Source organism: Gobio gobio, assembly GCF_949357685.1.
Source record: "Gobio gobio genome assembly, chromosome: 8".
Lineage (NCBI taxonomy): Eukaryota > Metazoa > Chordata > Actinopteri > Cypriniformes > Gobionidae > Gobio > Gobio gobio.
This window is the reverse complement of record NC_137114.1, coordinates 31576931-31602029: the sequence shown is the minus strand read 5'-3', so window position 1 is coordinate 31602029 and position 25099 is coordinate 31576931. Positions and strand designations below refer to the sequence as shown.

General features: G+C 37.0%; 2 protein-coding genes across 3 annotated transcripts in view; one reads left to right on the top strand and one right to left on the bottom strand.

Annotated features, from left to right (window-relative positions):
- Positions 1-16195, bottom strand: part of vps53 (VPS53 subunit of GARP complex) — a 31044-nt gene extending 14849 nt beyond the window's left edge. Inside the window, exons 1-10 of one of the 2 annotated variants that reach the window (XM_079824249.1) lie at positions 16044-16195; positions 14321-14401; positions 13892-13941; positions 13737-13803; positions 7136-7222; positions 4963-5078; positions 4750-4869; positions 1944-2022; positions 1707-1850; positions 1475-1617 (exon numbers count right to left, since the gene is read on the bottom strand). In XM_079824249.1, coding sequence (XP_079680375.1) covers positions 1475-1617; positions 1707-1850; positions 1944-2022; positions 4750-4869; positions 4963-5078; positions 7136-7222; positions 13737-13803; positions 13892-13941; positions 14321-14401; positions 16044-16130 — 974 coding nt within the window. In that variant the 5' untranslated portion in view covers positions 16131-16195. The remainder of the gene's footprint in view (positions 1-1474; positions 1618-1706; positions 1851-1943; positions 2023-4749; positions 4870-4962; positions 5079-7135; positions 7223-13736; positions 13804-13891; positions 13942-14320; positions 14402-16043) is intronic. The other variant, XM_079824250.1, reaches the window with a different exon arrangement.
- Positions 16196-17181: 986 nt separating this feature from the next.
- slc35f2l (info solute carrier family 35 member F2, like) lies at positions 17182-23328 on the top strand (the record flags this gene model as incomplete). Its single annotated transcript, XM_079823330.1, has 9 exons — positions 17182-17196; positions 19716-19804; positions 20008-20183; positions 20291-20418; positions 21010-21169; positions 21260-21416; positions 21510-21562; positions 21649-21803; positions 23068-23328. The coding sequence occupies 9 exons, from the start codon at positions 17182-17184 to the stop codon at positions 23326-23328; spliced, it is 1194 nt and encodes a 397-aa protein (XP_079679456.1).
- Positions 23329-25099: the final 1771 nt, after the last annotated feature.

Sequence of the window (25099 nt, the reverse complement as noted above, 5' to 3'; positions counted from 1 at the left end):
CCGTCAGCTTGAAAAAATAACCTTTTTAGAGAGCCTATATAGGGTGAAGATGGTGGTGCGGTGTATCCATTCTTACATAAAGTTTTGTTAAAAAATTTGAAATATATTAGATCAGATTACAGTAGACCTCAAACGTTCTTTCCAGACATTGAGGCTTTTGTAATGACTCTTTTGAGAGGAATTCGACTATAGACAACACACATAACCTACTTTGTCAATACCACTACTAAAATCCCAGACATGTAACCATTTCCTTTCCATCTAATCATTCATGTCATACTTTGCACAAGTGTGTCTTTTTCTAAATCATGCCATAGTGGTGTGCTGTCTAATGTCTAGTCTTCTAAGCTAACCACTAAATGCACATGTAATTCCCCAGGTATATTTTCTCTATGGGGTAATGGAGATAATGAGGATTTATGCTGTGCTGATATCATGTCAGAATTACCGTAATTACAATTCTACTCAGACTCAAAATGATCAGTTTCTATGGCAAAACTCATTATGCCAAAATGTACCCATGTCTGGATTTGTTATTGAAGACAGCAAAATACATAAATCACTATAAATGCTACACTTCTATATTCGCTTTTCAAACTTTTGTTTTTATTCCCCCCCCAAACACAAAATATGTAGAGTACACTACAGTTCAAAGGTTTAGTCTGTTATGATTATGCTCTTATGCTTTATATGATCAAAAATACAGTAAACAGTAATATTGTGAAATATTATTAAAATACCCGTTTTCGGTTTTAATATATTTTAACATGCAATTTATTCCTTTGACCACAAAGCTGAATTTTTTTTCAGGATTCTTTGATGAATAGAAAGTTCATGAACAGAAAATGTTTTGTAAAAAGTATGAATAAAAGTATTAATTTCTTTCAAAAAACAAAATCATACTGCCCCTAGACTTTTGAACAGTTGTGTAACTATCTACATCTATACAGAAGATGTTTTAGATATTTATATCCAACATCACATAATGAAAAAGTTTGAGAAATTGAAGCTTTCATAGAATTTTTTACTTGTAATTAGACAATCAAATAATTACTTTTCCATTGAAGTTCCGAATTTATCTTGTGTGAAAAATATAAATATCGCAGAAACCATTTTTAAATTAATTTCAACCCATGTGTTCAAGAGAGTGAAAATGGTTTAAACTAGAAATTGAGTTTTTTTTTATTATACAGCCACATAACTTGAGACATATGCACTTGATTTTTTGATGTCCATTTAGGAATTTATTCAGTAAAAGTGTTTCCATTGTAGTGAATGTCTTGGAAAAAAAGAAAATGATCATCCTCAAGTGAGAATTTTTTTTTATGGCATTATGGAAATTTAATTAAAATCCAAAATTCTATATCCCAATATTTGCATACAAATCTGAATGGAAATTTGACTAATGACATGAATGAACTTGAGAACCAACATTATGTGAATGCAGTGTTAGTGTGAGATGTTCAGACGGTACCTGGTGATATGACAGAACTCTACAGCGATGCGCTCAGTCATGCACCACTCCTCAGGAAACATTCGTCCATACTTCTCTTCATAGTCCACGAGCTGACGCTTGATCCATGCATAGCGCCGGTCTATTTTGTCGAGCCATGCCACCTGTACTCAGGACAAACAACAGAACAGAACGTAAGAGAGATGGTATAGCACAATTTCAGCATGTATAGGATACACAAGGACACGCTCACATCCTGGTTCTCTTGGAAGAGCACTAGGTATTCTGACAGATGCTGCCTGATGAACTTTTTGATGATTTCCTGCTTAATCCGAGGATCCAGGACATTGGCCACCAAGCAGGCATCTCTGAGAACAATGCTAGGACCTCCAGATTTCTGTGAATAATAAACTAAAGGTTTTTATCTGTGACATGAATGAAACCGGGATTGATTATTTGTAATCTTTTCATCAGAAAGCAATATCTGTACCTTTGACCCCTGGGCAGGAAAAGTCTCCTCGAAGTCAGCCAGTATCTGTGTACCAAGCTCGCTCTGTGCGGCTTTAACTCTGCGGAGGGGCGAAACAAATGGATGAGTGTTTACAAGACACCTGGTAGTCTCAGGATTCCCTGGTGTCTAGTGAGATTATCAAAGCAATAAAGTCAAGTTTCAACGCCCACTTGCTATTGCACATGAGTAAGTGTTTTGAAAACATTATCCATATAAAACTGTCATTTAGGCCCCGTTTAAACCTGGTAATAAGACAAGGGAGACAAATACCGGTCTCTTTTTGCCCACTTTCAACCACTTCTGTCCAGATTTCTTCAAGGAGAGGGTCTATGGGTAGGTAAATGTCTTGTTTTTTGTTTTTTCTCAGATCTTTTGGTCTAATGGACAAAATAAGCTTGCACAATTTACATATGAACACGACCAGAGGCGACGGAAAAACATACGGAGAGCAGCAACTTTTAAAGTGCGTGTTAGAAATCTGGAATGGTAAGAGTGTAATTAGTGCTTTGAAGACAAAGCATTATTAAATAATTTACTTGCCGTTTGTGAACAGATCTAATGTTGTCAAAAGTACAGACTTCGGTACTGAAATGATAAAATTGTAATGACACCAGCGTTTCCCTCTAGCATCTTAAACACTGTTGAACGGATTCATAAACACCTCTGATTGGCCATCATGTTCACACACTCAACATACATGTCTGTGATTGACTACAATGATCAACGCTTCAAAATCATGTTGTAAATAGACGTCTTTGTAAAGCAGGCGTCTCTCAGCGGATCCGTCTATCAGTGTATATTTTAGGGATCCGCTGAAAGACGCCCGTTTGCAAACACTCTCGTGTGTATCTGACTTGGTACCGAAGTCGGTACTTTTGACAGTACAGTTGGCTGCTTCAACTATCAACAAAAGCTTCTTTGCAAAATCTCCATTACACTGTTCCTTGTTGAATAATCCTCAGGTGCGATCTGGGACACCATTAAAATAAACCATCCATTTGTTTCTGATACTGGGAAGTCTGTACACAGACGCAAACGAGCAGCTTAAACTGGACGCGTCAAAACAAACGTTCTTTCACTCTTCCATTTGTCCGGTTATCAACAGACTCAAGTGTGTGGAGTAAGTCAGAAACTGAATGCGCATCTGAAGAGAAGAAGTGCATTTTACCTTGTGTAGCTGCAACACTACAAAACTTTCCCTTACACAAATTCTACCAATACTGTAGAAAGACTGCTATATCATTACTTTATACTTTGTAACCAAGTATTTTTGACATCCCGAGTCATGGTGTTATTCCTATGTGCTAATATCTATTAGAATAGCTAGTACCTAGATCCCTCCTAAAATAATGACTACTGGCATTGGGAAAACAAATGGAACAAAGACAGAAATATCAGCTACTTGTATGAAAACAGATGTAAATATAAATTCTATTAAACAATAAGCCCAAACTGTACTTTGGAGCGAAAATCTCAGACACTGCCCAATTCCACCAAAAGGGTCTGTAAGAACCACAACTTGATGATTAGAAGATGCTCTTTTCATTTCTGGATCAAATGCTGGCACAAGCAGACTCTGCACAAGTGTCTTCCAAAAAAAACAAGATACTCAGAGGAAGAGCGATTGAAAGAGAGAGACGGAGACACATGCACTTGCCAGTCAGACACCAGTATTCAACGTGGCACATGGCTGCCAATTTGCTCTCTCACCAGCTCCATTAAGACCTCCACACTGTCTGAACCACAGCACATCCCTCAGCTGCCGCCCCTGATCTCGGAAACATCTCTGCCACACCTTATAGCCAACCAGACTTCTCCATTTAGGGACAGTCAGGCTCGGAAAGAAAGCATCTCAGTTTCTCCATATTTGGCATGTACTAATATTAAACATCCCAAAGATCCAATTAGACATCACAAGAATTCTCTCAATACTTTTTTTGGTCCTCATAATACATGCTAAGCTTGTGTAGTTCAAAACAACATCACTAAAATCAGCCCATCTGATCACCAAAGGGGGGCTAATATTATTTACATTGTAAATTCCGAAGCACAATCCCCACCCTCATCAAATATAATCTCTTTCTACACCACAAAAGAAACGGACGAGAAAAAAAATGAGTCACGCAGCGGTCAGAAAACGCTCATGTACTTTGGCACACTTAAATGCTGTTTCAACAAAACACTGGATTCACTTGATGTACAAATGCATGCTCAACCAAACAAACTCTCATCATCACTCAAAGACGGCATTTAACATATGAGGTCCGTCTGTGAAAAGTCTTATGAACCAAATGGGTAAACTTGACTACAGGGGCACTGAAAAGGAACCGCAGTACATGCTTTTCCAGAGAAACATTTAGAACCTGGAACAATCAGGGGAATCATTTTTCCACATCAAACACACCCTTCCTTGCCATCTGCTTATGAAACAACAGCTTTATCAGAGCATCCAACATAAACAAGCAATGGGAAGTGCAGAATCATAGGGACCGGAGCCCTGTATCTTTCCTAACAAAAGGCCCAGTCTCCGAGCCTGCAGGGGACGTGGATTGCACCACCCAAATGAGAGAAAGCTCCTCCGCTGGGAAAGGCCCGAAACAAAGAGCTGCTTTCCGCTTGGGGAAAAGGCCAAAGTGTGGGGGGGACGTGAATAATGAGACACTGTGAAGCAGATTTCCTTCCTGTGCTGCATCTTCAGTAAACATAAACAGGATCTTCAGACTCTCAGCACCGTGATTTAGTCAAATAAACAGTGTGAGAGTGAGTCTTGTGTTTGTGTCCTTACCTCTCTGAGAGCTGGCGTATCTGGGGGATGCCCATGTACTTCTGGAAGTGCTCAAGCACGTTGACTACACCCTGAAGGAGATTGGCCACCTCCCCATACTGCCTCTTTCGAGTCATAGCTCTGCAAACGTACAATGAGACAAGCTTTTAGCACTCTACTATGACGGAGCAAACACTGATCTTGGGAAAAGCAAGTTATCTTGAATAAACATACTCAAGAGAGTCCACACCGCCAGCCAGCATGTGCAGGTGATTGAGGGTTGTTATAGAAGTTGTCAGGTGACGCTTTGCATGGTCCAACTGCTTGATGTCCCGTGTGATCTCTTTCACCTGAAGCAAATTTTTAGATACATTAGGCATACTGATATTTGAATTCTGGCTGATAATTATTATATTATTACTGTATTTATAATATTTTAATTGTATTTATTATATTATAGCACATGATCCTTCTAAAATGATTCTATGATGCTGATTTGGTGCTCAAGAAACATTTCTTATTATAAATTAGCAATAATTATAACTGTTGAGAATATAAAAAAGGTCTATCCAACTTTGTCAACACTAAAAATTTAAATTAATCAATTAAATGTAAAGTGAATTTAGGCATCACAGCAATATACTGTAATGTACAGTGTGAAAATGAATATTTGAGATTTGTTTAAGATTATATTTAAAAGTGTTATCACATTTTTAGTGTTGAGTATGTGAGCATTAAAGGGGTCATGACTTGAGAAATCAACTTTCTCTTGAGCTTTTGATATATAAAAGGTCATGGTAATATAAGAATATCCTGTAAGTTTCAGAGCTGAAAACATCCTTGTTAGTCAAAGAAAATTTTATTGACAGCTGGCTCAGCAAACGATCAATCTGCGAATGTGCGTCCGTGAAAGTGCAGTGAAATGTCGCCTTAACCGAAGAAAAACACCTAATTCTGTAGCCTTGCCCACCGATTTGTGCCTGGCATGTTAGATAAATAACAGGCCTACGTGGAGCTAAACCGGAGCAAACATGCCATAAGCTTCCTTCAGATTCCAAAATGCATGGTTTAACTTTATTTTTAATGAAGATCCAGCTCACGTGGGAAAGACATTGCATTTGTTTGCTTCATTTCACCGGATTAGTTTTGTAAACAAGAGGCTGGATTTTAAGACAGGATGAGATTAAAAACCCTGCTATGGCTTATGGATCTGACAGGAATGAGGCAACGATTATGCGAATAAAAAAATGTGATAATATTGCATTGTTACGTTTGATATCTACTGATTATGTACGTGTCTAACTAAACATAACTTCCACGCTGTCAGAGGTTTTGTATTTGAGTTGGTTCATTTTCCTGCGATTCGTGATCAGACTCGAACATGTATGGGCCAGGGCTCGCACTATTTCAAGTTCGCGGTTATATCCACCGATTGGGCCGGCCAAGTAATAGAAAATAACATTCCAAATAATGACGGGTGGATGAGAGATAAATCATTGTGTTTGTTTGATAAAGACATTATTCCCTGTGGGTGAATCATTCCGTTTTTTTCAAAACGATTCCTCGCGTGTAATGATTGGGGAACCGAAGCTCATTATAATATGCAAAACTGCTATCCAATCATAGCAGTGGGCGTTTACTTCAAGGTTTTCAATGCGGCACGCCCATAAAAACCGAGCATTCACGAGCTAGGCTCAAAACCAGGATAGAAAATAGCTCATTTCTTATTCAATATGATGTTTTTGAATGTAAAAACCACACGAACGTCATAAGTTGACCTCAGCCAACAGTATACATATATTTTAAAAAAGCCAGTTCATGACCCCTTTAAATGACGACAAATATATATATACAATTAATAGATTACATACATATATATATATATATATATATATATATATATAATATATATATATATATAATATATAATATATAATATATATATATATATATATATATATATATATATATATATATATATATATATATATATATATATATATATATATATACACACAAAATGAGCATGCACAATTCAATTACTATTGATTAAATTCTAAAGACTATGTATCATTACCATTTATTCAATACTAAAAACAAATATACTAAAAATATTTCATGCATCCCTTCTTTATATTCCTTCAACATATTGGGGACACGGGGACAGAGCTTTGCTATTGTTCTCCTGCCTTCCTCCCCTTTGCACTGTATGACATTTACAGATGGCCAGTGCATTACCTTGGCCTCAAAAAGAGTGCTGTGGACAAAACCACAGGATGTCACAGTTTCTTGTGCCTTGGTTACCCAGCCTGTTGGGGTGGGTGGGTGCCGAATGGCTATTTACTCTGGGTCGACTTTCAGGCCTTAAATGACTAGGTTCCTGTCTAGAGGGCTTATTTTTACTCACCATTTGCTCCGATTTCTCCGCTTTGTCTTTGATGTCTTTGATTTTGCCAAAGAGTTGCTGGATGGCTTTCTGGGCCTCCTCCAATGCCTGGAAGAGGAGACAAAAGATCTAAGATGACCCAAACAGCACCGCGGTAGCATTTTCTTACAGCTTGCTGTCAGTTCGATGTTTTCTGTGAAACAGCAACCCGAAGTTCACTGGCTTGAGTTCAGTTTGTGTTGGGCTGGTTTCATCGCTTTCAAACTATGCGATTAGAAAAACAGACACTCAATCTAAATCTTATTGCCACATCAAAAGCAATTAATAATGAACTCCTATTTAATATGAAAATACAGGCTGAATGACGTTTTAATGAACTTGCTTCCTGCCTGCCCTCCTGACCCACCAGGCACTATAATATTAGCGGGAAGATTTCTGTGCTTCAACAGGGTGGGGAACAAACCGCACGGCCTGATGAAACCAGTTTTTTACTTGACATTCTTGTAGCGAAAGACGGCAGCAGATGCAGTTTTGGCTCTTCCACATGCTGCCCCACCTGATGCCACCACATCACAAGGCTCCTGGCTTGGCCCTGAAGTGATCTGACCTTCCTGGCCACTCGAATGCAGAGTCACAGCAAGTGGCGCACATCCCACTGCAGCCACACTGGCAGTGTTTGAACTCTGACAATGCATAATTACTACTTCCTTTGAAAGCAGCTGCAGCACTGGATGAGTGGGAATACTGGCTGCTGCCAATGTATTTAGAGAGACGTGCCTGGGCTGAGAGCGGAGAAAGTTTGGCCGTCTCTTTTGCCTTGCTTCTTCACAGGCAAATGGAATGCTAACAGCCGGCACCAGCTGCCCCCTGGAATTTACCACTTTTACAAGCCTCCTCAAAAACACAGAGATGCTTTGAGCCACACTGTGTTAACAGCAATGCATCCTCGTTTCTAAGAAAGGATTCTTCAAATTGCAGTATTGCAAGGCCATGCCAAGACTTTTTTATGGCTCTGAACAAAAAGCAGAACTAGAGCCCAGGTGTTAACTGGGAAGCATCTTGTTTAAAGAAGCCACGTTGAAGTTGTGCATGAGAAGAAGCTATGCAGAGTAGATTTTCTGAGGTTAGAAAGATGGACTGCTTGTCGGAGGACAGTCTCTGGATCACCTCCTGATCAGAAGAAATAGAAAGAGAGAGGTTTATTTGGATCTGGCAGGAAGGAGAGCAGCTGCTACGCATGTGGACTCTATTTGCAGTTTCAGGATGTTTCCCCCCACCCACAGATGGTTTAGGCAGGCCACAGACTATAGGACGACATGGATGCTGCGATGCCTGCAACATTTCCCTGTAGTGTTGTGACTCGACTAAAGAATATGTAGGAGCACAGCGAAAGAAAATGATGCTCATTAGGACAGTTTAGCAGCTGCTGACAAGCAGGAATGAGACTGTGGTTATTTCCTCAGTGATTATGTCGTCAATCATATACAGCATTCCACACACGCACTAATGATAATTATCCTACTGATTATCCTGCATGTAATTATTTTCTAAAATGCTGAAGAGATTATGAATTAAACAGCCTGGTTGTCTCCTTTTATGGCTGTACCCTCTATTGCAAGTCATTACCTTAGGGTTACAATTTTCATAATTGATATATATATAAATGGCATGATGTTCTTTTGAACTTTTTATTTATTAAAGAATCTTGAAAAATACATTGTTTCCACAAAAATATGAAACCGTTTTTAGCATCGATTCAGGGCAGTAACCACCATAGACATTGATGGGGACAAGTCCCCCCCGAATAATTAGAAACGGCCAAATTGTCCCCCCAATATTTGATATCCTTGATGCTGCTCTGCTGTGCTCTATTACACACCACTCAGTTTGTTGCCTCAGCAGTCTGACAGCGCTCACTGTCAGAATGAGTGAGATGGCCAATCAAATTAAAGAAGGCGGGGCTTGTTGTAGCAGTGAAAGAGTGTGTCGTAAGATTTCATATTTGATTAAATATTTTAACTGTTTTACGATAAAAACGTTCAGCAACCAACAGTATTATCAAGTGATGCAAACTACTTGACTATTTTTATGAAATTTCAGTTTTGAATTGAAAATATGACATTATTTATGTAAATCATAACTGAATTTGACGTGACAAGAAACATTTGCATTTTTACATATTAGGCAGACGAAAATAAGAGTGAATGTGTGCATATTTAAAAATCCATATTATTTGCAAATAGTTTACTTCATAACTACAATAGAACTGGAACTTTTGCCGTTTTTATTTCTTTTTCTTTATTTCCTTAAAATTTCCTTTTAATAATTGAATTCCTTTAAATAAACCAATATATAAAATACATTTCAAATTATATTATGAATTGTAACATTTACACAATATATGTATCAAATATTGCAGCCTTTGTGAGCATAAGAGACTTTCATTTTTTTATCTTACCAACCCCCACAATTTGAACGGTTTTGTAGCTCTCTTGTTGCAGTTATCATGCTTATTTAGATTTTTTTGTATAATCCATTTTAATTAGGGCTGTCAAATGATTAATCGCGATTAATCACATCCAAAATAAAAGTTTGTGTTTACATGATATATTTGTGTGTACTCTGTATAATTATTATGTATATATAAATACAAACACATTCATGTATATATTTAAGAAATATTTGCATGTATATACATTTATATAATTTATATTATATATAAATATAAATACTTTATATATAAATAGAATACATTTTTCTTAAATATATACATGCTTTTGTGTGTTTTTATATATAAATAATAATTATACACAGTACACACACATATATTATGTAAACACAAACTTTTAGTTTGGATGAGATTAATCGCGATTAATCTTTTGACAGCCCTAATTTTAATGTCGCATTGTATCAATGTTTAAATAAAATTGTATTTAAAATTCAGGGGGAAAAAAAGATTATATTTGACTATTTTATGTTTAGATATGTCATGTGTAAATGTCCATGTATTCAACAATTCTGTTAAACTATTTAGCAGAATTAAATTGTTGACATGACAATATTATGAAATCAGCTAAATGTATAGTGGCTCAGTTTCAGCACAAATATTTAAATAAATAAAAAATATTCTTTGATTCATTTAATTTATAACACTTAATTACCATACAAGAAATAAGAAGAAAAAACAGGAACCTCTGTCAACAATGCCACAGATGACTAATACAACTCCAAAGGGAAAGACAGGGATTTGTCTATAACGACTAATAGAAAACCACACATGCAGCAAACTTTCCATCCTGTGTTTAGATTAAATATTTATACTACATTCTTGGGGAGGCTCCTTCTTGGCATTCCTAATAAGCAGCTCCAGATGCCAAAAACTACATGAGACATCCTGATCCCAACTGGCTCCCTGACAGCTATAAACCTCTCATCTGAATGCTCCATCTGGGAACAACAACATGGCAAACTTTTTATATGGAACTTTCTGCAGCATTGAGGAAAATAATGTATATTAGCACAAACCCTGCGTGAGACAAAGGGGAAGGCAAAGTGAGGGACTCCTCAAATAATTCACACCAAATGTTTTGGCCCACTGTAGACTTTCCTTTATGAATGATATCACAAATCTAACAAGTTTCCCCCCATTGTCAACTGCTTTTCCAATTCAGAAAATATTTCCAAATAGGTTGTTGTCAGTTAACAATAGTCTAGAATAGTACTTTCCTTGCACTGAAAATGTTCTGATAACCACCAAAATACACACACACACACACACACACATACACACATACACACATACACACATACATACATATATATAGATTATTAGGAACACCATACTAATACTGTGTTTGACCCCCTTTGACCTTCAGAACTGCCTTAATTCTACGTGGCATTGATTCAACAAGGTGCTGAAAGCATTCTTTAGAAATGTTGGCCCATATTGATCGGATAGCATCTTGCAGTTGATGGAGATTTGTGGGATGCACATCCAGGGCAAGCTCCCGTTCCACCACATCCCAAAGATGCTCTATTGGGTTGAACAGTGAACTCATTGTCATGTTCAAGAAACCAATTTGAAATGATTCAAGCTTTGTGACATGGTGCATTATCCTGCTGGAAGTAGCCATCAGAGGATGGATACATGGTGGTCATAAAGGGATGGACATGGTCAGAAAAATGCTCAAGTAGGCCGTGGCATTTAAACCATGCCCAATTGGCACTAAGGGGCCTAAAGTGTGCCAAGAAAACATCCCCCACACCATTACACCACCACCACCAGCCTGCACAGTGGTAACAAGGCATGATGGATCCATGTTCTCATTCTGTTTACGCCAAATTCTGACTCTACCATCTGAATGTCTCAACAGAAATCGAGACTCATCAGACCAGGCAACATTTTTCCAGTCTTCAACTGTCCAATTTTGGTGAGCTTGTGCAAATTGTAGCCTCTTTTTCCTATTTGTAGTGGAGATGAGTGGTACCCGGTGGGGTCTTCTGCTGTTGTAGCCCATCCGCCTCAAGGTTGTGCGTGTTGTGGCTTCACAAATGCTTTGCTGCATACCTCGGTTGTAACGAGTGGTTATTTCAGTCAAAGTTGCTCTTCTATCAGCTTGAATCAGTCGGCCCATTCTCCTCTGACCTCTAGCATCAACAAGGCATTTTCACCCACAGGACTGCCGCATACTGGATGTTTTTCCCTTTTCACACCATTCTTTGTAAACCCTAGAAATGGTTGTGCGTGAAAATCCCAGTAACTGAGCAGATTGTGAAATACGGCCCGTCTGGCACCAACAACCATGCCACGCTCAAAATTGCTTAAATCACCTTTCTTTCCCAACATTCAGTTTGGAGTTCAGGAGATTGTCTTGACCAGGACCACACCCCTGAATGCATTGAAGCAACTGCCATGTGATTGGTTGATTAGATAATTGTATTAATGAGAAATTTAACAGGTGTTCCTAATAATCCTTTAGGTGAGTGTATATGTATGTGTGTATTTTGGTGGTTATCAGAACATTCAGTGTGAGGAAATTAAATAATACTATTAAGTAAATATATATTAAATAAACCTAACAAAAATAAATACAAAAAAATACAAAAAAAATTAAAAAAAAGAAAACTATTCTACTAAAAAATTCAGATTAGTAATAAAAACTATAACAGTATATCAATTATACTAAAACAACACTGATCCACACAGCAGGCAGACTATACAAAACAAGAGAGGAATTTGGATCTTTAAACAGGGTGAAACATCTGTGGCGTGACTGCCTCAAATACTATTTATCAAGCCCTCAGCTTCATCCAAACTTCAAAGACACTCAGTTCCAAATAAGATGCCCAATGCCCAATTCTAACTTTAGCATTTTCTATACCACAGGGGAGAACGTGAAAATACTCAGTTGAGACAAACACATCCGTCCACCTCCTCGACACAGCTAGAAATGTCATCAAGCAGACCCCTGGGATCCCGTTCCAGACACGGATGTCTCCATCTCACTGATAAATACTGCACAGACTAAACAAAAAAAAGCTTCAGCGGGTCTTTCCAGTCCTCTCCCTCTGTCTCCACCATCACTCCCAGCCTCGAGCTGGGATGTGTAATCCACACTTCCCCGCCGTTCCATCTGCTGAAAGGATTTTTCCTCTGCTCGGTGGCAACAACTCAGAAGGTTACGGGCCGCAAGACTCGTGGCCTCGCGTTAACAGGGATCCATACAGACGCAACCATTTTCCAAAAGCCACGCATGCTGGGTAATTCAGGCCCAGCTGACCCCACTCGTAGATCTCAGCCACAGTGGCTTTTTAAATCCCAATCGCATTTCACCTCAGCCTGCCGCTCTGATTAGGAACAGATCTGTGTTGAATCAACATTTTCAGCCTGGTCCAAGAAATAGTAGGACACTAAACCACAATGTGGAATGGAATTGCTGCTGAGAACAGGAAAATTTGGGGTAAAGTGTGCTTTCCTTTCCAGGAAGACACAGCATCTGGGACTCTCAAGAGCCTTGGACACTTCCAGAGACGTGAGATGGGAGCGATGCAAAAGACAACCATAATGTTGAGAGCTGTTGTGAAGCAGACAGAGAGGTTTACCACACACAGAATAACATTCAAAAGCTGCTTTAACCACTACAATGATTTGATTAGAGTACAAAAACACTTATATAGTTTGCCCAAACATGAAGACTGTCGTGCATGATTTACTCTCATGTTGTTCTTTTGTATTCCACAGAAGACAGTTGTATAGGTTTAGAGGATATTTTAAAAAATGTGGGGCTTTTTGTCCACACTATTAAAGTCAGTGGGGTCCAATGTTGTTTTGGACACCGTTAACCTTCATTTTATGGACAAAAACAGTTCAAAATATCTTCCTTTGTGTTCCAATGAAGTCAGTTATGAAAAATGACTCTTATTACTCTTGCTTTAATGCTATTTATCTGCCATTTATCTCCTATAACCTGAAAAGTAAGACAATGATGGAGGAATGAAGGGGAGAAATCTTTACATTTATTATTTTAATCTTAAATTATTCAAAGTTATAATCACTTGATTGGATCACAATAGAACATACGGCATTGATCTGACATTATGTATGTGGAACCAAAATACTCACTTGTCTGCCATCTTGCCCCACATTAGTCTGTCCCCTCACCACTGTCCTGATGTTGTCATCCAACCGTCTGATTAAAAGAATTACATACAATATCAATTTAATAACCACCATATAAAAATGCAGACCATATCAGGGTCTAAATATTGAAAACTCACCTGATTTTAAGCCGTATGTTATTCACCACTTCATCTATGTTCGCCAATGACTACAAAATGATTTGGAGATTTAAACATACATTTATATACACAAACACTGCTGAAATACATCAGCTATCCTTTCATTTCATTGATCTCTTTTAATAATCAACATCTTATTCATTTTCAGAGAGAGTAGCGCTCTCTAGTGGCCAAGAATATGAACATTCAATAGACATTCAATGTAAAAAATAATAAAGGAGCATAAATATTAGTAGCATTAATGGTCACTGGCCTCAATATGCCTGCCCTAAACACAGATAGACATGCATTAAATTTGATGTATTAATTATTTGTATTATCAATGCTCATAGTATATAACAATATATAGCTCAGAACGACAACATTCATCATGTTAAACAACATTATGCAAGCATTCTAATTACTCACCTGCTCTGTTGGAAACAAGGTATTAATATATTCAACAGCATTGAAGTCAGCTCGATCCAAAGGGTCTTGGCTGGGGAAAACCTACAAATTGAACAAATATCATGTGACATGGCCAAGTCCGGAAAAGTAGGCTCCGCCTATTGAGGATCAGCTGGTCACAAGGTTGCTAAAGATGTTCTCTGAGTCTGAAGTGAGCAACAGGCTTTTCTACACTGCAGTACATTCAGGTGGCACCAAAAACCTCAACAAACAGATCAAGAGAGCCAGTTGTATTACTGGTCTTATGCTGGACTCACTGGAGCCAGTGGAAGATAATTATTATGGCTCAATGAACCATTATAAACAATTCTGCAACATCATTCCTCTCCAATGATGCTTCTTTAGTCCAGTTCTTTTTCTCACTGTGTTTTAAACATTACTCAGGACCCACTAACATCAGACAGACCAGATAATTATCAAACGCATTTCTTTGTACTTCTACAGTTTTAGGATGCATTTGTGGATCAATATAGTCAATTTATCTATATAAATATATTTACACCAAAATGCCCAACTCTTTTACTTGATTGAAGAATAACGTAATGAGTAGAGGTGTAACGATACCCTCATGTCACGATTCAATACATATCACAATACTGAACTCACGATACAATATTATTGAGATACTCAGACATATGGTAAAAGGTTAACAAAAAATGCACTGTTAATTAAAATGCTAAATTTGGTATTACATTGGGGGTGGAAATGAATAGGCTGGTAACCCAATGCATAGGACAATGGTGACACCAGAATAAAAATATTGATCATGATTCTGAAGCTGAAAATACAGAATTATTTTAGACGAATATGCTTGCACTCTGTCACCGACTAGATATATTTTAAATAAGGTAGGCAACGTTTTTACTGGAAACATAAGACATTTGGCATTATCAGGACCCAAAAATATTCCCGGTTGCATTAATATACATTATATATATAGTATTTTAAAGTAGTACCAACACTAAAATTCAACTAAACTTGATTTTTCTTCTCACACAATAATTTTCATTTTGGGTGAACTATACAAAATATATTGTCACTATCCACGAACATATTGTCGCATTTTTTATTGCTATATATTGTGACACGATATATTTTTACACCCCTAGTGATGGGTCAACATAGTTTTGGGTTTTTGTTTGTCAAAGGTTTTCAATCTCCCCATACTTTCGGCAATCCCATGGACCATCAGTATACAAATCTTCTTGGTAGCATTTATCGTTCATTAAAAACACAGACTAACATAGACTAACACTACTAGTACGTTTTACGATCCCTAAAGAGATCATTAAAATATAATTAGAAAAGAGTTAATAGTTAGAAATTGCCATTTAAGTTATTTATTGTGTGCCTCTTCTAAACGGATAAATACATTTTTAAGACTGCCTTGTTTACTTTAAAACCTTGGATATGTCAATCTCTTTTTTCCTGTCTTGACACCTGCCATCATTTGATATAGCAAGCTAGCAATGCCAAATTTGCATTTGCTGGACCGCCGTCTTAAAAATAAAATTTGTTTTGACCACAGTTATCCACTAAACCAAAAAGAAAAACGATAAATAAAACAGATATGACCGAAAACTGTGAGCTTTAATGGAGATGTATCAAACTGGCTATTAGCATCTTATGAGATGCACTCTCTGACACTACAATATAGACACACTCAACCCTGTTAATCTGTTACCTGCTCAATGGCCAGTTGCACTTCTGGAGTAAGGTGTAATATCGCCTCCAAATCTTCCACAAACTCTAATTCTTCATCCTCCATCATTGTGGACAGTAAACAGACAGACGTTTTATTTCCTGTGCTGACGTTAATGCTTCTTTACCGTTGTCGATGTTCAGTGGAAACATGATTCATTAGCGCCATCTTTCGCGCTGGAGACTCTAGGTCCTGCTGATTATTTTATTTTAGATAAAGATAAATCGATTATCTATAGTAGCCTATTGGTTTATAACAAATAAACCGAAACACATGTAATGTTGAAATATTGTTATTATATATGAGTTTAAAAACGATGACAATACGTTTTGTATGTTTTGTTGTTATGAAAAACAGTAAATAGCAGCCTATAGTAAACGGATCACAACAGTATTATAACAAAATTATGACATTACAAAAACACATTAAAAAAAAACATGAGAATATATGATAAATAAAAATATATTTTACAAATTAAATCATTAAAAGTCCAAATTACTTCCTTGGAACGACCCTTGAGTATCGTCACCTTCCAGCAAAAAAATAAAACAAAACAAAAAAACCTTGTGTTTATTATGTCGTCACAATTATGTTTCTATTGACAATCTCTGGCGCGCAGTTACCGCTTAGTTCAGTATTAATCTTCATGCCTACTAGTGTGCTCGAGCATAACTCTTTCGACATCACCCCCTGAGTGATGTTTAATGCTGTGAAAATTATGGAAGGGCAACAGGCTTGTTAGCTGACCACTCTCCAATAACATCCATAACATAAAAAGCCTAAAATCATAATAATTAATCTTGTTTAACTATAGGCCTATATGCCCGGTTATCATAGTCCCAAACTAAAATGCATGTTTAAGCTGTTTCATCAGACAGGAGCACATTTTTTGTAAAATAGGGTGGAGCAAAACTGAGTGTACAAAAGTCCAGTTGGTCCAAAAAGTTCTTACAAGAACCAAGAAGTTTGGCTCTGCTGCTGCCAACACTGTATTGGCTTCGTAAGCTTTACACTTTTAAATCGTACTGAGTGATTATATTTTAGCTTAAGTTAGCTCCTATTGCATTATAGTCCTTCATATTCATTGTCTCAAAATTCTGGCCATTTGATAATACCACGAATGTCAGAATTAACTGTGAGCAGTAGGGGAGACTGGGGTAAGATGAGCCCTTTTTTTTACTTATGTGGTCCTCAAGATATGATAAAATAAGGCAGAAGTACAATGAAAGTATCTAAAGTAATTTCAGGATGTTTGCTATCATTTTAAATGTTTGATTCATCAAAAATACAATTTGAGTTATATAAAAAAATGTCCTGGCTAATCCAAGCTTTATAATGGGAATGGGAGCCCAAAAAAGTACCAGAAAAAAAAGCCAGACCGCCTTCCGTATTCAGCTTATGTAGAAAGTGTAATGCCTCTTGTAGTTCAAAACGCTTACGTTCTAGTGAGGTGTCGCACCAGTTTACGCTTTTTTCCGTAAGTTGAATATGGAAGGCGGTCTGGCTGAAGCTAGATATTTTACTTTACAAAGTTTTAAATATGGATATTTTTCTTCGCTGCGCTTCAGCAGGCATTTATTAACCCCCCGGAGCCGTGTGGAACACTTTTAATGATGGATGGATGCATTTTTTGGGGGCTCCCATTCACTGCCATTATAATGCTTGGATTAGCCAGGACATTTTTTAAATATAACTCTGTTAGTATTCCACTGAAGGAAGAATGTCATATACACCTGATGACTTGAGGGTGAGTAAATCATGGGGTAATTTTCATTTTTGGGTGAACTATCCCTTTACACTGTTATTGAACTGAACTGACTTCAACTGAATTATGAGACTTTTTTTGTGTGTTTTTGTTTTTGTCTTGCTGCAGAAGTGAATTCTGTTTGCATCATTGATCATTATTTTCCTGTTTAATCTTCTTTGAAAATATCTGTATTGAATAAGCACCATATAAATAAAGGTGACTTGACTTGACTGATTTGTGAACAAATGATTTTAATGAGCCGGTTCTTTTCAGTTAATCAAACACACACAGCGCAAACAGTGTAGTCTGATTAGTGAATAAATTGCTCTTATGAGCCAGTTCTTTTTAATTAATCAGAAACGTAACAGCATGGCCAGTTTACAGTTTTTCTCAGTCGCTTTGGTACATTTCTCGAATCATCCTCGACATTTGCAAAACAGTAAGTGCATTTCTCAAAACAATTCGTACAAATAGCAAAACACCATGGATTACCTGCAAAAGCCAGTCTCTTGCTCAAAATCCTTAGTTCTCTCAAAAGTAAATATCTGTATCAATGAACATGTCAGTGCCATCAGAATGACAAGTCCTTGTATCATTGTGTACGGATAAGACGGTCAAATTGCTTAGTCATGTTGTCAATATAACAGTGTACAGAGGGATGTTCTGATGTAAACTATGGCTAAAGTTTTGATGACAATTATTGTAAATTGTTGGTTACACCTTAGTGTATGTGGGAGTTTGATTGTAAGAGACTGGACAAGATTCACATTTACGGTTTTACTGTTTGTACTGTAATTTGTCATTGCGATACAGAGAGAAAAAGACAGCACTGCATAGCAGAAAGGGAAAAAAAACTGAAAAACAAAAGTAGAAATATGAACGTCTAACGGAAATGTATAGAAATATGCTTGACATATTATGACAACTTGTTCAACCATTTTGCATGTAAAGACTTATGCTATGAACTAATGCCTAAATGTTGTGGGGGGTGAGACTTTTCGAACAGAGACCCATTATAATACATTTTGATCAACATGACATAAGCAACTGATAATGTTGGAAACAGCAGAGAATTGTACATAATCATTTGCATGGATGTACACAAGCATTTGCAACTTGTTCAAAGAAATGAGAAACTGCTTTTTTGATGTGCACAAGTGACACAATGATGTGAGAATTGAACAGATAGTTTTGAGAATTTCCATTCTGATCTGAGAAATGTACCAAAGTGACTGAGAAAAACTGTAATCTGTTTTGCGAAGGAATGATTCTCATATGAGCCTTTTTTTTATTAACAAAACACATACAGTGCAAGCAGTGTAGCCTAATTCCCAAATTAATGACTCTTACTAGTTGGTTCTGTTCGGTAAATAATAATACTAGTAAATAAATGTATTTTCTACATTAATAAAAAAAAAATGGCCCCACTTTATATTAGGTGACCTTAAGTACTATGTAGTTACATCAAAAAATAAGTACAATGTACTTACTGACATAATTACATGCAGGTATTTTTTTTAATTTAAGTACAATGTAAAAACATGTATGTACACAATAAGTGCATTGTATCAAATGATTAATTAAAATGTTAGTACATAGTAGTTAAGGCCACAAAATATAAAGTGGGTCCAAAATAATAATAAAATCAGGAATGAGTTGGAGTGGTTACTGAATTAAGAAGTGTTATTAAACCTCTGAAGGTCACTCAGGGAAATTACCCTCATCGGATTCTCAGGAAGATAATTTGTAATGTGAACTGTTGTCCTCTAATTCTCTCCAACACCTAAGCTTAAAGTTCAACATTAGCCCACACTGAATTCAAGATCCCTACAGCTGTGTACTTTGTTTCCTAAACTGTAAATGATTGATTTTATTATTCACTGAGATTCTGTCTCAAAACTCACCAGAGAAGACACAAGATGCCTCAGGAGCAGCTAGACACTCCCTGCTCTAAATTAAGAGAAGGACTGCCTAAATGGAGGGATATTTTTACAAGGTGAGTGGATGCAAGCTTACATGCAGTGTTGTATGAACAGTAAGTCTGGGACTAATATACTATTTATATAGTTATAGTATTTATTAATATTTTGAATAAGTCTGTGTATTTGACCACTTGTATGCCAGATGGTTGAGAGGATTTATTAATAGTGCATGAATGACCATTCTTAAAACAGTTATTCAAGCAAATGTTCATTGCAGGCAACTGTTGAAAACTCTGCTGATGGGTCAAGGCCTCTCAGCACTGATCTGTGGGACCGCTGTGGCATCTCAGTATTTGGCGTCCGTTTATTACCTTAATACACCCATGCTGCAGAGCTTTATTAACTACACCCTCCTAGGCAGCACTTACACCATGGCACTGATTTTCAGAAGAGGTATTTGATTATGAATACATCAGTAAATATTTGTTGCGTTTCATTCTTGATCAATTATTACATTTTTTGGTGCATGTAATCTTCAGGATGCCTCTCTTTTAATGTAGGTGATGGCAATATTTTGCAGATATTAAAGACAAAATGGTGGAAGTATCTATTGTTGGGAGTGACAGATGTGGAGGCAAATTACGCAGTGGTGAAAGCATACCAGTACACCACATTAACTAGCATACAGGTGACAGTTTTTTCTGAATGTGGTGATATACAGTGCACTTACATAAAACTACCATTCAAAGGTTTGGGGTCTGTAAAGATTTGTTATTTTAAAAAATTTCAAAGAAGTCTCTTATGCTCACCAAGACTGCATTAATTTGATCAAAAAATCAACTATCAAAGTAGCTGTTTTCTATTTTAATACATTTTAAAATCTAGGTACTTTACTAAGCTGAGTTTTAAGTGTCACATGATCCTTCGGAAATCATTCTAATATGCTGATTTGGTGCTCAAGAAACATTATCTTTTTGTGGAAACTGTGAGAATTTTTCCAGGATTTTTTTATAAAAAGTTCAAAAGAAAAGCCTTTATTTAAAGAAGAAAAGTAATTATAAATGTCTATATCTTTTTTTAATCAATTCTATGCGTCTTTACTAAATAAAAGTATGCATTTCCCCCCAAAAAAACCTATAAACATTTAAATGGTTATGTAGGTTCTGAATTTACTGAATTCAAGACATGTCACTTGTAACACAATGCAAAAGCAGAATCTGATTAAAATTCTCAGAGCAAGTTGTTGTTTGACTAACTGACCTTGCTGACTCCATTTCAGTTGCTGGACTGCTTTATTATCCCGGTTTTGATGATCTTGTCCTGGTTCTTCCTGAAGACCCGCTATAGGATCATTCACTATGTAGCTGTATGTATATGTCTGGCTGGGGTGGGAGCCATGGTGGGAGCGGACATCCTCGCTGGCCAGGACCTGGGATCTAGTGAGGAGCAAGCGGCTTCTCCAGAACATAATTTAGCATAAAATATAACATAAGTGAAAACGTGCCCATTGTTTATTCCTGTGTCAACAGCCAGTGACATTCTCCTCGGTGATGGTCTGGTTCTAGTCAGTGCCACTTTGTATGCCATCTCTAATGTGTGTCAAGAATACACGGTGAAGAATCGGAGCAGAGTGGAATTTCTGGGAATGGTTGGCCTCTTCGGGTCAATCATCAGTGGAATACAACTGTAAGATGTGCTGACGAACTGCAAGAAAACAGTAGAGCTGTTATTAATATTCAGCGCTACATCATCTGCACTGTTGTATTTTGTCACTTGCAGAGGGATTCTCGAACATAATGAAGTGTCTAAAATTCAGTGGACATGGGAAATTGGTAAAGTACAGCAATGTGAAAAGAAAATTGTTTCCATTTATGTCAATGACCTCATCTGAGGTTTGATTTTTGGGTTCTCTCCTCAGCTCTTCTCTTGGCTGGATATGCGCTCTGCATGTACGGCTTCTATAGCTTCATGCCTGTGGTGATAAGGATGACCAGTGCCACAGCGGTTAATCTTTCCTTACTCACTGGAGACCTCTTCAGCCTGTTTTGTGGGCTTTTTTTGTTCCAATACAGTGTGAGTAAAATACTTAATACACACACAGAGAGAGAGAGAGAGAGAGAGAGAGAGAGAGAGAGAGAGAGAGAGAGAGAGATGTAATAAAATACATTTAAAAAACATTTATTTCAAACTAAGTATACTACAAAACCATTAACATATTTCCTGACATATTGCTTTAGACTTACTGATAAATGTTATAATTAATCTTAATTTGGAGTACTTGTTGCACAATGCACATTTATTAATATTAAGCTTAATATGTGTTTAATATCACTATTAGTAAGGATAGCATGATATCTGTATAATGTCAGTCTTTAAATGGAAGATATTTAAAGTATACTTGCAATAGTTCCACTTTAGCACAATCAAAATATAATTAAGTATATATTTAGTTGGACCTTTTCTGGAAAACTAAAGTGCATTGTTGCAGACCATGTACACCCTTTCATGGAAACGGTATTCCTTGGTGGCTGTGGCTCTTTCAGCAGATAATGCGCCCTGCCTCAAAGCAAAAATGGTTCAGGAATGGTTTGAGGAGCACGAGTTTGAGCTGTTGACTTGGCCTCCAAATTCCCCAGATCTCAATCCAATCGAGCATCTGTAGGATGTGCTGAACAAACAAGTCTGATCCATGGAGGCACCACGTCACAACTTAAAGGACTTAAAGGATCTGCTGCTAATATCTTGGTGCCAGATACCACAGCACACCTTCAGGGGTCTAGTGGAGTCCATGCCTCGACGGGTCAGGGCTGTTTTGGCAGCAAAAGGGGGACCAACACAATATTAGTCATAATGTTATGCTTAATTGGTGTACATATGCATTTTATTCCTGTGATGTCAAAGCTGAATTTTCAGCATCATTACTCCAGTCGTCAGATTCACACGATCCTTCGGAAATCATTCTAATATTCTTTTTTGCTGCTCAAGAAATATTTCTTATTATTATCAGCACATTTGTAAATAATGTAGGTCTTATTTTGCGGATGGTCTCTTCAATCCCGACATCAGCAAAACTGGCAGAAATATCTAGACGTGTCTCTGTATTCTTATCTCAAATATTCCAGGTCATTGTGACATGAATCTTTATATTTTTTGCGTGAAGGTTTTATAATTGCCCCATGTCCTCTGCTTATTCTTTGACCTTCCTCATTAAAATAGGATCTTAGTAATTCCCAGTACTTTTTTGCACGCCTTTAAATATTATATTTTCTACAAATGATCCATCAATTTTATGACTGAAATATTTCTGTCCCTTCTCACCTCATCTGTTCTTTCTCAGTTCTCAGGACTGTATATTGTGTCACTGGTGGCGATCCTCATTGGTTTCATCATGTTTAACACCGTCCCCACACTGAACCGAGCTCTTGCCCCAGCGTCTGACGAGGAAGGTTGTGACAATCACGCCGCAGAGTTTGATAACAACAGCATTCAAGGTTGTGTGGATGAGATAAGCTGTGCACAAGCAGAGCGAGATCAGATCAAGAGCCGGCTGAATGAAAGACAGTCAGCATGTGTTGTCATAAACAGTGTTAAAATGTAGTTTTGATAATTCCATGATAAAACAACAGACTAGAACTTTTTATAGTTTATTGTCATTATATTTCAATAGTGCTTTACGATAATAGTTCAAATGTGACCATGAGGGAACTGTAATTGTTGCAGAGAATATGACGTAAATGTTATTATCTCATGACATTTTGAGTGGATAAATTATCTCGTTGTCCCAGTGGATTTGTTACTGGATATTTATTGTACAGAGAAGTGCTTTGTGAAATGTAAACCTTAATAAAATGATGAGTATTAAGAGGGTTTATGTTGAATACTCAGATGAAGTGAAATCCAGTAATAGATGTGGGAATTTAGCATGTCTCATAATTAATAATACTTTTTACAGTGTTTTCCAATCTGACTATTTTGAGATGTAATAAGGTATTTACAAGTAATATTTGCAGAGAATGAGGTGTTTAATTTAAAAAGTATGCATTTGTTAGGTGCTGTGGCTTCTTTAGCTATTTAGCTTCATTCTCGTGTCAAAGCAAGCACGTTTGACCTTCTGCTAGAACCAATGAGGTTTGTTTTTGTGCGTCAAGCAAGTTTGTTGGCCAATGTTTAGATGTGAATAAAAGACTAAATTTAATGTGATCATCATAAAAGCGATCAAAAATTTGCATCAGTTTATAGGGATTAGGTTTACAATCTCTTTATGAGCTTTTTGAAGCGTCAAAGTGGTAGTTGCATAGCCATCTATGGAGGGACAGAAACCTTAGATTTCATTAAAAAAATTAAAATTCTGTAATTTACTCACCCTCATGTTGCTACAAACCTGGTATGACTTTCTTTCGTTTGTGGAACATATATGTTATTTTGTGAAATGTCTCAAAGTTGAAGGTCAAAGGGCTTCAAAGTTGTTTGGCTCTTAATGTACTTCAAAATATCTTATTTTTCAACATGCGAAATCATACAGGTTTGGAAATGGAAGACTGACTTTTTTGGGTAAACTATCCCTGCAAGTTCTCTATTTGACGGTCAAATTATTTTGAAGTCTCCACAAAACAAGTAAATGCATGAAGATTTATTTATTTTTATTTAACATTTGTTCTTTTGTTTATTTTTGCTCCTCTTATAACATAATGGACAGTTAGGTCTATACGCAGCCCCAAATTTACAGGCTATATACAACTTAAACTTTCTCCATAGGGAAAACACACTATATATATGCGCATATATATATAATATCAGTGTGGAAAGAGGTCTGAAAAGTTGCCCCAACATATATATATATATATATAACTGTACATGGTCCCAGAAATGTAAAATAACATTTTAAAAAGTTAGCATCCATCTACATGCGACAACAGCCACGTCAATTCATCTAACCTTGTGTACATCCTACAGAGTGTAAATACACAAAACTGACAACCAAAAAAAAAACAAGAAGTTCAATTTGTTCTCTCTCACACGCTTACAGAAGCAAAACAAATGCAGGGACTCTTGCGCAACATAACGCTAGTGTGATTTGTAAACCTGGTTTGCTCTTATTGGGACAACCGACATGGGATCACAGTGTTAGTTTCAAATCCAATCTCTTTGAACACACAGGCTATGCTCTACCTGTAGATCAGTGCAGCTAAATACAAACATCTTCCCGTCCATTCACCCTTCACCATCTCTCAAACTGTCCTGAAAGCCTAAAGATGTTCATTTAAGGAACACGAGGTGACATCCATCCATCTTCCAATTGCACCAGAACATAATTACTCACAAAAACACACACCTCTGTGAGATGCATACACACACACACACACACACAC